At 47.6% G+C, this 12209-nt stretch overlaps 1 protein-coding gene across 1 annotated transcript in view; it reads right to left on the minus strand.

The window, feature by feature from the left end:
* The window catches only part of syne2b (spectrin repeat containing, nuclear envelope 2b), a 147625-nt gene that overhangs the window by 76091 nt on the left and 59325 nt on the right, over positions 1–12209 (minus strand). The window contains 13 exon segments of the mRNA XM_064928115.1: positions 66–266; positions 361–505; positions 670–1004; positions 1116–3192; positions 3374–3615; positions 3858–4013; positions 4262–4459; positions 6687–9245; positions 9248–9928; positions 10022–10195; positions 10721–10850; positions 11207–11343; positions 11543–11890. Of these exon segments, the coding sequence (XP_064784187.1) occupies positions 66–266; positions 361–505; positions 670–1004; positions 1116–3192; positions 3374–3615; positions 3858–4013; positions 4262–4459; positions 6687–9245; positions 9248–9928; positions 10022–10195; positions 10721–10850; positions 11207–11343; positions 11543–11890 (7383 nt within the window).

Raw genomic sequence — 12209 nt, forward strand, 5'->3', positions numbered from 1 at the left:
AACTTAATTTCAAAGCTATTTTTAAGATTGAGGAAGAGGTGTCCAGTATCTATCATGTAACTCACGCTCTTTGTAATATCACTCCATTCGTCTGCCCTCTGATTTGAGTGAGTCTTCAGATTGCGGGTGCAACGCTGCAGTCTTGCCACCTGCCTCCAGAGCGCGCTCACCGCCCCCTCCCTGCTGCAACGGCAACCTTGCTCCGGGCACCACTCCCCCAAACACTTTAGAAGCCCAGTTACAGAATCCACCTCCTCAGACAGAGCCTGTAAAGGAGAGAGAAAGTGGTGGGTAAAAAAATAGATATTAAAAAAAAAAGTTAACGCTACGAAAAATGCGTTTAGCATTCTTTCCCCATACCTTTAGCTGAGCTTGCTGGTCGGTGCAGTCTGTGAGAGAGCTGACTTTGTGAGAGTGACAGTAGGAGAGATGGGTCTCTGCGCTCTTTACACACTGGCAGATCTCCTCATGGCACTTCCTATACCTTCTGTGATACTCAGCACACCTACCAAACACAAGCCACATATCAATCAGGCGTCACATCAATAAGACTACTACAAATGGCATTAAGCATTAGAAGGTTGGCTTGACTTGGCAGTTGAGTTTTACAATAATTTCACTATCATGACTGTATCTAAGGTCCTTTGACTATTAAGAGACAGTGTCTACCTCTGCAGGGCCTCCAGTTTGAGCTGGGCCTGGGCCTGGAGGGTGGACATCCGCACCAGGAGCTGGCTCAGTACCTCCCTCTGTAGGCGCTCCACCATCTGGGGGCTCAGGTAGTCATGCTGGAGGGCCAGGGTCTGGATCTGGCTTATATGGGAATGGAGCTGCTCCTCCATGGAGGCCAGGGCCTGCTGGATGTCCCTCAGCCTCTCAAGGCAACCTCCGACTGGGGCTAATGAGGGATGGAGCAGGGCCTCAGCCTCCTGGAGGAACCTGACAGCACCACTCACAGCTCCAATGTAGTCTCTCAAAGAATTCCGTGCCTGGGAAACTCTCTCCTGAAAAATCATCACAATTTTTTACATGAATAGTCAATTACCTTTTAAATTAGTAGAACATGCATTTAATATGGTTTTGAAACACAATCAACCAAAAACAAAACAACTTGCCATTCGTAAGTCACATTCATTCAGGATTGCATTCTTCAGGTCCATCAGGTCACTATACTCCGGGGATCCATCCTGCTGCCTAGTTCCTTTCTTGCGCTCTAGAATCTTTAACACCCTCAGTCTGCACTCCACGGTCATCCGCAGGGTCACAATCCTCCAGTGCTCCTTGTCGACGGCTTCCTCGGTGGGCTCCACTTGGCATGGTTGCTGCAGCTCCCGCTGGATGTCCCTTAGGAAGGCCTGCACAGCTCTCTGCTCTGACTGGAGGTGCACCTCCTTCAGCAGGCCCCACTCCAGGATCTGGATGTTGTTGATCACAGTCATCTCCCAGGTTTGGAAGCTCTCCAGGTTCTGCTTAAGCCGCCCACGCTCTGCAGACAGCTGTGAGGGATAGAGGTCCTGGGAGATGCTCTGCAGCTCATCGGCAGCCTCCTCACACAGTCTCTTTATCAGAGGGAGCTGAGTGAGGATGACCTGACCGGTCGTGTACCTCTCCTCCTTCCCCGTGTTCTCCTCCTTGGTCTGGAGGACCTGCTCCTCCACATTTTCCCGCAGTTCCTCCACACACTGCCTGAAGGTGAGGTACCTCTCGTGTTCTTTGGCCTTCATATTCAGCGTGCTCATTTTGCAGTGCAACTGGGAAATGAAACACAGCAGCTCTTGTTTCTTCTCCTCAGGGATGATGGGCTGCAGCTTGTCCACCTGGCACTTGTGCTCCATGATCATATGTTTAAACGGCTCAATGGTGCTTAGAGTCTCTCTGGTGACCGGGAACCTGTGTCTGTTTAGGTCCACCAGCATCTGTCTCAGGCTCTTCTCCACCGTGGTCACCTTCTGCCTAGATGCGTCTTGAGTCTGAAGGAGTTCCTCCAGCTCCTGCTGGTTAGCTTTCTCATAGCTGATGATGCTCTTGATGTCCTCCTGGAGGTTTGTGAGTTTCTCATTGAGGAGGCAGTTCTCTGTGATGCTGAGCTCAGAGGCAATGTCTCTGCTCCTCATGAGAAGAGCCTCGGACACAGCAGCCTGTTTCTCCGCCTCTACCAGGGTCTCCTGAATCTGTCTGACTCGGCGATCCAGGTCTTTAGAACTCTGGCCCTCCCCCTCTCCCCTCCTGGAGGCTTCTTTATGGAGGTGACCCACCACCCAGGAGTCCAGGTCTGCTATCTGCTCTGACATATTCTCTCTAGTCTGCAAGCCTGACTCCATCTCCTTCACAGCCTTGGCTAGCTTCTCTGTGGTGGACCTGGACAGACTCTCCAGGCTGACCAGGGAGGAGTGCACCATGGGGACCTCATCAGCCTGGTCCAGCTCTGGGAGCAGCTCCTCCACCTCCTCCACCAGGGCCTCCAGCTGGGCCTGCTTGGCCGCCATCTCCCACTGCAGCTTCTTCAGGTCTTTGATCTGCCGATGGACCCCCTCAGGGAGCAGGGCCACCGTCCTCCTCCGGCCCTCAATGTCGCTCTCCATCTGCTTGGCCCAGGCAAAGGCGTCCATCATTACCTTGTGGATCTTATTCATGATAGGGTTGTCACTGCTGGGGGTCTGAGAGGACACCTGCTCTCCAACACGATCCAGCTGCTCCTTGACCTGTTGGAGCCCCTGTTCTATCTGCCTCGTCTCCTTCTCATATAGGGAGCTGTGGGCCAGAGCCTCTGAGCCCTGCTGCAGGTAGAGGTATTTCTGTTGAGCTGCAGTCAGCTCAGCATTCACCATCATCAGCTCCTGGGCCCTCTTGCTGTCCCACTGGATTGTAGTGGAATGGGGTGAGCCTGTAGCCTTTCCTATGACCTCCAGTTGCTCCTGAAGAGAGGAGATCTCTGCAAGAAGGCTGCTGGTTTCCCTGGCATAGCCATTGACACAGTACAGGGTCTTCTCTGAAGCTCTCTCCAGTGACCTCCACTCTTCCTGCAGGCCTATCTGCTGGATCTGTGCAGCAGCTCGCTTTGCCTGGTTCAGGTGGGGGGACAGCTTGGTGAGAGTGAGGGTCAGCTCCCCCATGACGGTCCTGTCCTCCTCCATACCCCGCAGAAAGGAACGTAGCTCCTCAGCTTCTGCTGAGCTGCTCTCCACTGGGGATCTGCACACAGCATGGTAGAGGGGCATTATTTTTAAAAACGGAGCATTATAGACATATTCTCCACTATTCACAAGGCAGTATGACCATCAAATTGTATTGTGAAATTAGAAAATGCCTAATATTCTTAATGATAAAAACTAAAGTAAATCTATTCATCAGAGACTGCAATGACAACACTCACGTTGTGAGGGCCTCCAGCTCTGCAGACAGTTTCTCCAGAGTGGCCTTGACTGTCTGTGTCTGCCTGTCCGCCTCAGTGACCAGCTGCAGCTGGGCCTCCTTACAGTGGACAGCTTCCGAGGCATCCCACACTGCTGCGCCCCACTGGCTCGCCACATGCTCAAAGGCCTCCCGGTCTGCAGTCTGAGCCTCTCTGGGCTGGGAGAACACAGACACCTGGGTCTGAGCAGCCTGTCTGCATTCCTGGAACCACAACATACAAAACACACATGTTCACTCTAGGAATAATGATCAACTGACTCAATAGGACAGACTTGAAAAGCTTATAACTTAAATATCAACCTCTATGTTTACATTTAAATGGGTTACTATTGTGAACTGTACTGTGGATTATGTTGTGGGTTTCTATTGTGTGTTGCTGTTGTGGTTTTCTGGTGTGTTGTGTGTTGCTATTGGGTTGCGGTTTATTTTGGTCTGGCTCTCACCTCGGCCTCCTCCACCTGCAAAGCCATGGCTGCGGGGCTGAGGTCTGCAGGGCGGTTTCTGCAGCCCAGTACCCTGACCACCAGCCTGCTCAGACGAGCCTGCAGGTCAGCCAGAGACGTGTTCAGAATCCTCATGGGGTCCTCCCAAGGTTTAATCTGTGGTTACACACAAAGAGACAGTATGACCATGTGGACAGTAGACAGTGTGGTGCGCTTCGACAAAGATTGAGATACTAATAATTCAAGCTATTGTAATACGTTTTTTCCTTGCCAGGGCAATTTTTTCTGAACTGCTCGCACAAACGTTCAAATATCAGACACATTTCAAACACTAATGCAAAGCATTACTATCACAAACTGAAAAATGTGCATTTGCAACACTGCACAGTAACCTTTGAGCGTACCTCAATGAGAATGCTCTTTGGTCCAGTTTGTGACAGGCGCTGGATGTCAGTGAAGATGTCCTGCATGGTGGGTCCTTCTGGTTCAGCTGGGGTCTCTTTTTTCACAAAAGGTTCTGGGGTTAGAGTCTCCTTCTTTACAACAAGGACTGCTGCCTCAACAGGAGCTTCTGGCTTCTCTGTGCTGCACACCTGTTGCTGCTATGAAAACCAAAATAACAATTAACCTGTGAATGAATAGCGGGCTTCCAGGCATTCACCAAAGCCTACGTCAAACCTGTGGTGTCAAAAACCACGGATGGAAGTGGAAAAATAATACTCTCCACATCAACACTCACTGCAGTGAAGTGAACACTAGAGTGGGCAGGATCAGTGTTTAGTCTTTCTGCCTATGACATTATAGAGAGTGACATCATGAGAGAGGCGGGCAGCTCACATTCCTGTCCAGGAGCCGTGTGTTCCGTGCAAACACAGGTAAAGACCTTCCTTATATATATACACAGTGGGGCAAAAAAGTATTTAGTCAGCCACCAATTGTGCAAGTTCTCCCACTTAGAAAGATGAGAGAGGCCTGTAATTTTCATCATAGGTACACTTCAACTATGACAGACAAAATTAGAAGAAAAAAATCCAGAAAATCACACATGAATTTATTTGCAAATTATGGTGGAAAATAAGTATTTTGTCAATAACAAAAGTTTCTCAACTTTTGGTCTTGGTCATAGTATTTGGTCTTGGTCATAGTGGAGTTTGGAGTGTGACTGTTTGAGGTTGTGGACAGGTGTCTTTTATACTGAGTTCAAACAGGTGCCATTAATACAGGTAACGAGTGGAGGACAGAGGAGCCTCTTAAAGAAGAAGTTACAGGTCTATGAGAGCCAGAAATCTTGCTTGTTTGTAGGTGACCAAATACTTATTTTCCACTATAATTTGCAACTAAATTCATAAAAAATCCTACAATGTGATTTTCTGGTTTTGTTTTCTCATTTTGTCTGTCATAGTTGAAGTGTACCTATGATGAAAATGACAGGCCTCGCTCATCTTTTTAAGTGGGAGAACTTGCACAATTGGTGGCTGACTAAATACTTTTTTGCCCCACTGTATATACAGTCTATGGTCACAGGCCCTTGTGCACAGGCCCTTGTTCTTTGTTCAGACGACATTGTATTCTTAAAAAAACACATCTAAAAGTACCTTGGGTAGTTGTCCTTTGCTGCATTATGAGTGAGGACATTACAAGGGAGTAAATATTAACATTATCAACATTATCAAAAGTTATCAACAGCTATCAACGTCATTAACAAAAGACTAAGCATTCTTTGTAGACCCAAGCTACAACACACACAAAAGAACATGTGTTTTTTTCCACCTAGAGCCATGCAAACGTGGTGGTTTTAATACAATTTTGGCAATACCATTACTTCCCTGAAGCAACTTCACTCACTGTATTCACTCTCATCTTTCCAACTATTTATTTCACTCTGTCCTCTCTTTGTCTCTCTAGGTAAGACCTCTAGCTGCTCTGAGGTACAGGGGCATTCAAAATGTTCTGTCCTTTAGAACAATGTGCCACAAAACCCCAGAGATAAATCAGACTAGAATCATGCCTGTCTCACTTATACAGATCATATTACAGAGCCTGGAGATAGAACCCCACACTTTCTCAAAACAAACATGGGGGTATTTTACAGCTTTGAGTGAGTGAGCGAGCAATGGACTCACCTGTGGCAAGTCACTGCCATCCGGCTTTGCCCTCTCTGTGCTCTCTGTTGCCATAGCAACATGGCCTGGGCGCAGATTCCCAAAACACTTCTTATACAAAAACTTAAGAAGCTTCTTAAGAAAAAAAATTATAAGTTCATAAGATAGTTTGTAAATGCAATTCCTCAACAATATATTAAGGTTGAATGATTTTCTCACAAACTTCTCAAATATCTTCTTACAAATATTTTTAAGATGTTTGTTGCTAGGCAACCGTTTTAGCTAGCTATCTAGCTAGCAGTGGCAATCATGTTAGCATATTTCTTACTGAGATGACTGTTCTAAAACATGTTTTTGAGTTTAAAATAATCAATACTGAAACTTTCAGATGAAGTTTGGGAGTAAATTAAATATGTTCAATTGCTTTCCTGAGCTTTGTCTCTCACTGGCCTGAGTGTAAGGGTTGAGCCATCTTGGAATTAACAACATTTCCAATAACATTATTTTCAAGAATCTAATTTCTTCTTAACTTTTGGCTTAAGGAGAAACATAGGAAATAGCGCGAGAAAATGTTCAAGAACCTTTGAGGAATAGCAACTTTGCTTAATTTTATAGTTAAGGAAAAAATGTCAGGTTTTATGAATCTGGGCCCTGGTCCCTCCTTGAGCTCTTTCCTCTTTCGCTCCTCTTCATCTGTCTGTTGTTTGTCTAATTTGGCCACACTTACCTCTGGCTGGCCTTTCGTGCTGCTCTCCCTGTCTTCTTTTCTGGTGCTCTCAGTTGCAGCTGTAGCTCCATGTTGTTTGATTGGTTGGGCAGCATCTCTCTTTGGCTGTTTTTCACTCACTGACTGACTCTCACTTTCGATTTTAGCTGACTGTTTTCTGTCTGTTTGGGCAGTAGCCTCCAACTTCACCTTTGGTTCGGTCAGACTTTCTTGCACCTCACATTGGTCATGTTCACTTCTCCACTCTTTAGCATGCTCTTCCCAGGCCCCTTTGTCCTCAACCTCAATAGCTCTGTCACTCGTTGCTTTGGAGGGTTCTGGTTGAGTCTGTGGTAGGCATGCTTTGCTAACCTCTGCCTGAGATATGTCAATTTCAGTCCACACTGTCTCTGCTTTCTCTGACTGCACTGTCTTAGTGACGTGGGTCTTTGTTTGACTGGGTTGATCAGAACCGATTACCTTGCTCTCCGGTTTAGTCACAGCTGAAGCTTCTTGTTTGACTGGTATGGTTTTCTCTTTGACAGGGGTGTGTGACAGTGGCTTAGCTTGCTGACTGTCCTGGGTGGGAGACTGTTGGCCCTTGGCTGTCTTCTTGGTCCGGGGCAGTGTGGATGGTACTGGTGCTTTTGGTTCGACTTGTGTCTGGATAGAGGTGACAGCAAGAGGTACAGCCACATCAGCCTTCTGTTTACTTATCTCAGAGGTCAGGGGTGATGCGGAAGGTGCTGGTGGAGTTGGTGCTTTTGGTTTGTCCTCTTTCCCAACAGGCTCTTTCTGGACATCACTCAAAGTGGGCAGGTCCGGTACAATGTACCGTTGTTCAGTCTCAGTTTTGCTGTCCTTCCATAATTCCTCAGTGTTATACTTGACCCTGTTCTCCACAGCTGTGTCGGGCTGTATGTTAGAGGCCTGAGGTAGAAGGGCCTGGGTTGTAGCCTGCTGGCTCTTGGCTGTCTTCTTAGTGCGAGGTGGTGTGGATGGTGCCTTTGCTTTGCCCTCTGTCTGGGTTGAGGTGACAGCAGGAGGTACAGCCACATCGCTCACTGTGGGCAGGTCCAGTACAATGTATCGTTGTTCAGTGTCATCCTTGCGGTCCTTCCATAACTCCTCAGTGTCATACTTGTCTTTGTTCTCCACAGCAGGCTGTGTGTTAGAGGGCTGGGCCTGCTGGCTCTTGGCTGTCTCCTTGGTACGAGGCGATGTGGATGGTGCTTTAGCTTTGTCTTCTGTCTGGATTGAAGTGACAGCAGTAGCAACAGGCTCTTTCTGGACATCACTCACTGTGGGCAGGTCCAGTACAATGTATCGTTGTTCAGTCTCACTGTCCTTCCATAATTCCTCAGTGTTATACTTGACACTGTCCTCCACAGCTGTGTTGGGCTGTGTGTCAGAGGGCTGGGCCTGCTGGCTCTTGGCTTTTCTCTTGTTACGAGGTGGTGTGGATGGTGCCTTTGCTTTGTCCTCTGTCTGGGTTGAGGTGACAGCAGGAAGTACAGCCACATCGCTCACTGTGGGCAGGTCCAGTACAATGTATCGTTGTTCAGTCTCAGTCTTGCTGTCCTTCCATAACTCCTCAGTGTTATACTTGACCCTGTTCTCCACAGCAGGCTGTGTGTCAGAGGGCTGGGCCTGCTGGCTCTTGGCTTTTCTCTTGTTACGAGGTGGTGTGGACGGGGGTGGTGCTTTGACTACAGTCTGGAAAGAGGCAACAGCAGTGGGCTGAGCCACATCAGGCAAGTCCAGTATAAGGTCTGGTTGTTCAGTCTCAGTCTTGCTGTCCTTCCATAACTCCTCAGTGTCATACTTGACCTTGTTCTCCACAGCTGTGTCGGGCTGGGACTGAGGAAACCTATTCTCAGGGTGTTCACTGGGCCTTACCGTGGAGTCCTGTGATTCTGTCTGCTGTGGACTGTGACTGGTGGACTGAGTGTCCGAGTCCATTTTGTCAGTATCAAGCACTACTGCTCCGGAGGATATGATAAGTGCGGTGTCACTGCTCATCAGTGGCCACATCTCTGGTGTCTGCACATACACAGTGTCAGTGTCCAGAATGACAGAGGACAATTTCTTCTCTAGTGGCTGCGGTGTGTCGACATCATAACACACTTGGCTTTTTGTGTCAGGGACGTGAGCTTGTTTTACCTGAGATTGTTTTACTTGTGTGTCGTCATGACTATGTTGTTTTTCAGAGTCAATGTAAGCATGCTGTGAGCGTAGGGCATCTGTCAAAGATGTCTCCTGATCAAGGCCCTGGTCTATCTGGTCAGTTGCCTGACTAACCGTCTTCACAGTTGTAGTCTCTACTCTTGTAACATGAGTATCACCATGCTCCTTGACTGCAGTTCTCTCTGTCATCAGGGTCTCAGACGATCGACTCTTGGTATCTTGTATTTGGATGGTGGTGGAAGTTATGTCGGTTTCAACCGATCGAGTTGTCACTATCGTGCTCTGTTTAGGCTCTACTGCAGCTTTTGGCACCTGTGTGACAGCAGTTTTATTCTCCTTTGCCAGTTGTTGTGTCATGACAGACCCTGAACTTGGGGCTTCAGTATGCGCCATGGCAGTGACAGCTGAAGTCTCTTGTTTGACTGGTATGATTTTCTCTGTGATAGGGGGGAGTGGCTGTGGTATGATTTTCTCTGTGACAGGGGGGAGTGGCTGTGGTATGATTTTCTCTGTGACAGGGGGGAGTGGCTGTGGTATGATTTTCTCTGTGACAGGGGGGAGTGGCTGTGGTATGATTTTCTCTGTGACAGGGGGGAGTGGCTGTGGTATGTTTTTCTCTGTGACAGGGGGAGTGGCTGTGGTATGTTTTTCTCTGTGACAGGGGGGAGTGGCTGTGGTATGTTTTTCTCTGTGACAGGGGGGAGTGGCTGTGGTATGATTTTCTCTGTGACAGGGGGGAGTGGCTGTGGTATGATTTTCTCTGTGACAGGGGGGAGTGGCTGTGGTATGTTTTTCTCTGTGACAGGGGGGAGTGGCTGTGGTATGATTTTCTCTGTGACAGGGGGGAGTGGCTGTGGTATGATTTTCTCTGTGACAGGGGGGAGTGGCTGTGGTATATTTTTCTCTGTGATATGGAGAAGCAACTGTGGTGTAGCTTGCTGACTCTCCTGGGTGGGAGTCTGCTTGGTCTTGGCTGTCCTCCTAGGTGGTGCGGCTGGTTTGTCTTCTGTCTGGACTGAGGTGACAGCAATGGGTTGAGTCACATCTATTTTCTGTTTACTCTTTTCAGCTACATCCTGGGAGGGAAAAGGAGAGAAAATATGAATACAAAATGGTGTTGCATTACACAGTTTAACAATGGACTGGTTGGGGATCAGTAAAGTTCTCACTTTCAGAGTCTTGGTGAGAAAGGTGCTGTGTGTGTCTGCATCCCTGAGTGTTGCAGTGGTGTCTTTCTCCAGTCTGTCTGCTTGGTCAGGCTTCAGGCAGTCCACCAGGAACTGTCTGTGAGACAGCACCTCCTTCAGGGCCTTTTGGAACTGCACACCCTCCTCTAATGCAGCCTGAAGCAGGAAGAACCACTGTCACATGTTCTACCATCAGTGAGTGATGAGTGTTTCCATGTTTACTCAACAACTGAGTTCTTGGAATAGTCTATATCCCTGACCTCACTAGCTCTGATTAATGTTGTTTCAACAATCTAGCAAATGGACCACAGTGAGTCACGCATTACAGGATGTACCCATAGGCACTAAACAAAGTCCTTGATAATGTTCCTGTAATAATTGGAAATAATGACCAAATTCAAAACATCTACACACTTATGTACCATGGCAATTACTTCAGCAAGGCATACAGGAATATTGTGTTCCCTCTACAGTTCCAACAATTTGCTCCCATACCCAGGTAGCCAACATTACTGGGAAACTTTCAATTGTATTGTATGTGATGCTCATAAAACTAGATTGTGCAATGAAAGTACAAAAGCTGACACACACCGAATTACATATCGATTTGGATATATTGAAGACGTTACACTTCATCATATCAACATTCATTCTGTTAGATTGAGAGGCCTGTGCTATAACCTGGATGGAGGGGGCTGTCCGTGTGGGTGAGGAGTGGTTCCACTGTTGCAGAAGCTGAACAGAGGCTGTGAGGCAGCGAGCTGTGTTCTCAGTGCAGCAGCTCTGCCTCTCACCCAACCTGGTCTTCAGACTACACACACACACAGAGAGAGAGTGAGAGGATAGCATAAGCACACTGACAGGATATTCATATGTACAAGCTGATACAATCTCTTAGATTAGTTAATAGCTAATATACTAAACATCCCAGCTACTCATGTATATAAGAATTCCATGTCTCTATCTTTTGCAACTTGCTACCCCTCAAACTACAAAGAAAGATCAGCATGTTCCGTTATCTATGATATAAAGGAGTAATAACAATTAAAACTGAAATTGAAATGGAAGAGAGCCAGCTGAGTTTAAACTTGGAGAGCAACAGGAAGAGGTTCTGTGCACTGCACAGTTTGATAATGAGCTGAATGTTTGGGATGCCAAGTCTAGTACCTGTCGTGCTGCTGGCTCAGTAACTCCATTATTGAGATGATATCAGCGGGAAGGTCTTCCTCTGTGGATGCAGATCTGGCAGCCTGACGCATGTCATGAACTTTAAGCCCTAACCCCTCCAATGACCTCTCGCAGTTCTAAAGGGTGCAGAAATCACAAGTGTAAAACTCAGGTCTCGGAGCAATATAGAACTATAATTGATTTGTATTTACTTTGTTGCAATTGTCCCACAGACTGTGTACATTGATTCTTTTAAGTTGTTGAAAAAGAAATACCGTAATATGGGAACTAGTACAGTGCCAAACGGAGCAGAGTCATTTGGAGCAGCAGAGGTACCTTGAGGCTGTGCCAGTGCTGCTGGAGCTGGGCTATGTTGGGGTGTGGCTCGCTGTAGCTCAGGGCCTGGTCCAGAGAACGGAGCTCCCACTGCAGGGCTTTGGCCCTCTCCCTCAGGCCCTGGGCCTTCTTGGCCATCTTCACATCCAGCTCCTTCAGCTGGGCCTCGCAGCCTGCCAGCCTTTCCGTCATCTCCCTCTCAGAAGAAGTGAGGAGGTCGTGGAGGTGGCTGACCTCCAGGGTCAGGGTGTCACGACCGGCAGGGGTGCAGTGGCTCAGCAGGGTGTCTCGGATTGCGTCCAGCTCCCTCATCTCCCTCTCCTCCCTGTCGACAGTCTGGAGCAGAGCCTGGGGGAGGAGGGCACATACAGTATTTACAACCCTCAGACTAGCAATATGGACAATATGGTCTTAACAAGCTGTCCTGAAACACATACAGTAAAACAATAGTATGACATATTTTGCGATGCACAAATAAATACACCATGACAGGGGGTGGAACAGTGGCAAAGGTACCCACAGGAATAATATTAGTCTGAGGAGAGATTAAATAGCATTAATACAACAAAAATAATTCAAAACACACTCCTTTAGTTTCCACAAGTTAAACAGATGTATTTTTTCTTCATTATAAGCAGGAGTCCTAGGCGTTACTCTGGAACCTGAT

This window comes from Oncorhynchus masou, chromosome 21, assembly GCF_036934945.1.
Source record: "Oncorhynchus masou masou isolate Uvic2021 chromosome 21, UVic_Omas_1.1, whole genome shotgun sequence".
Classification (NCBI taxonomy): domain Eukaryota; kingdom Metazoa; phylum Chordata; class Actinopteri; order Salmoniformes; family Salmonidae; genus Oncorhynchus; species Oncorhynchus masou.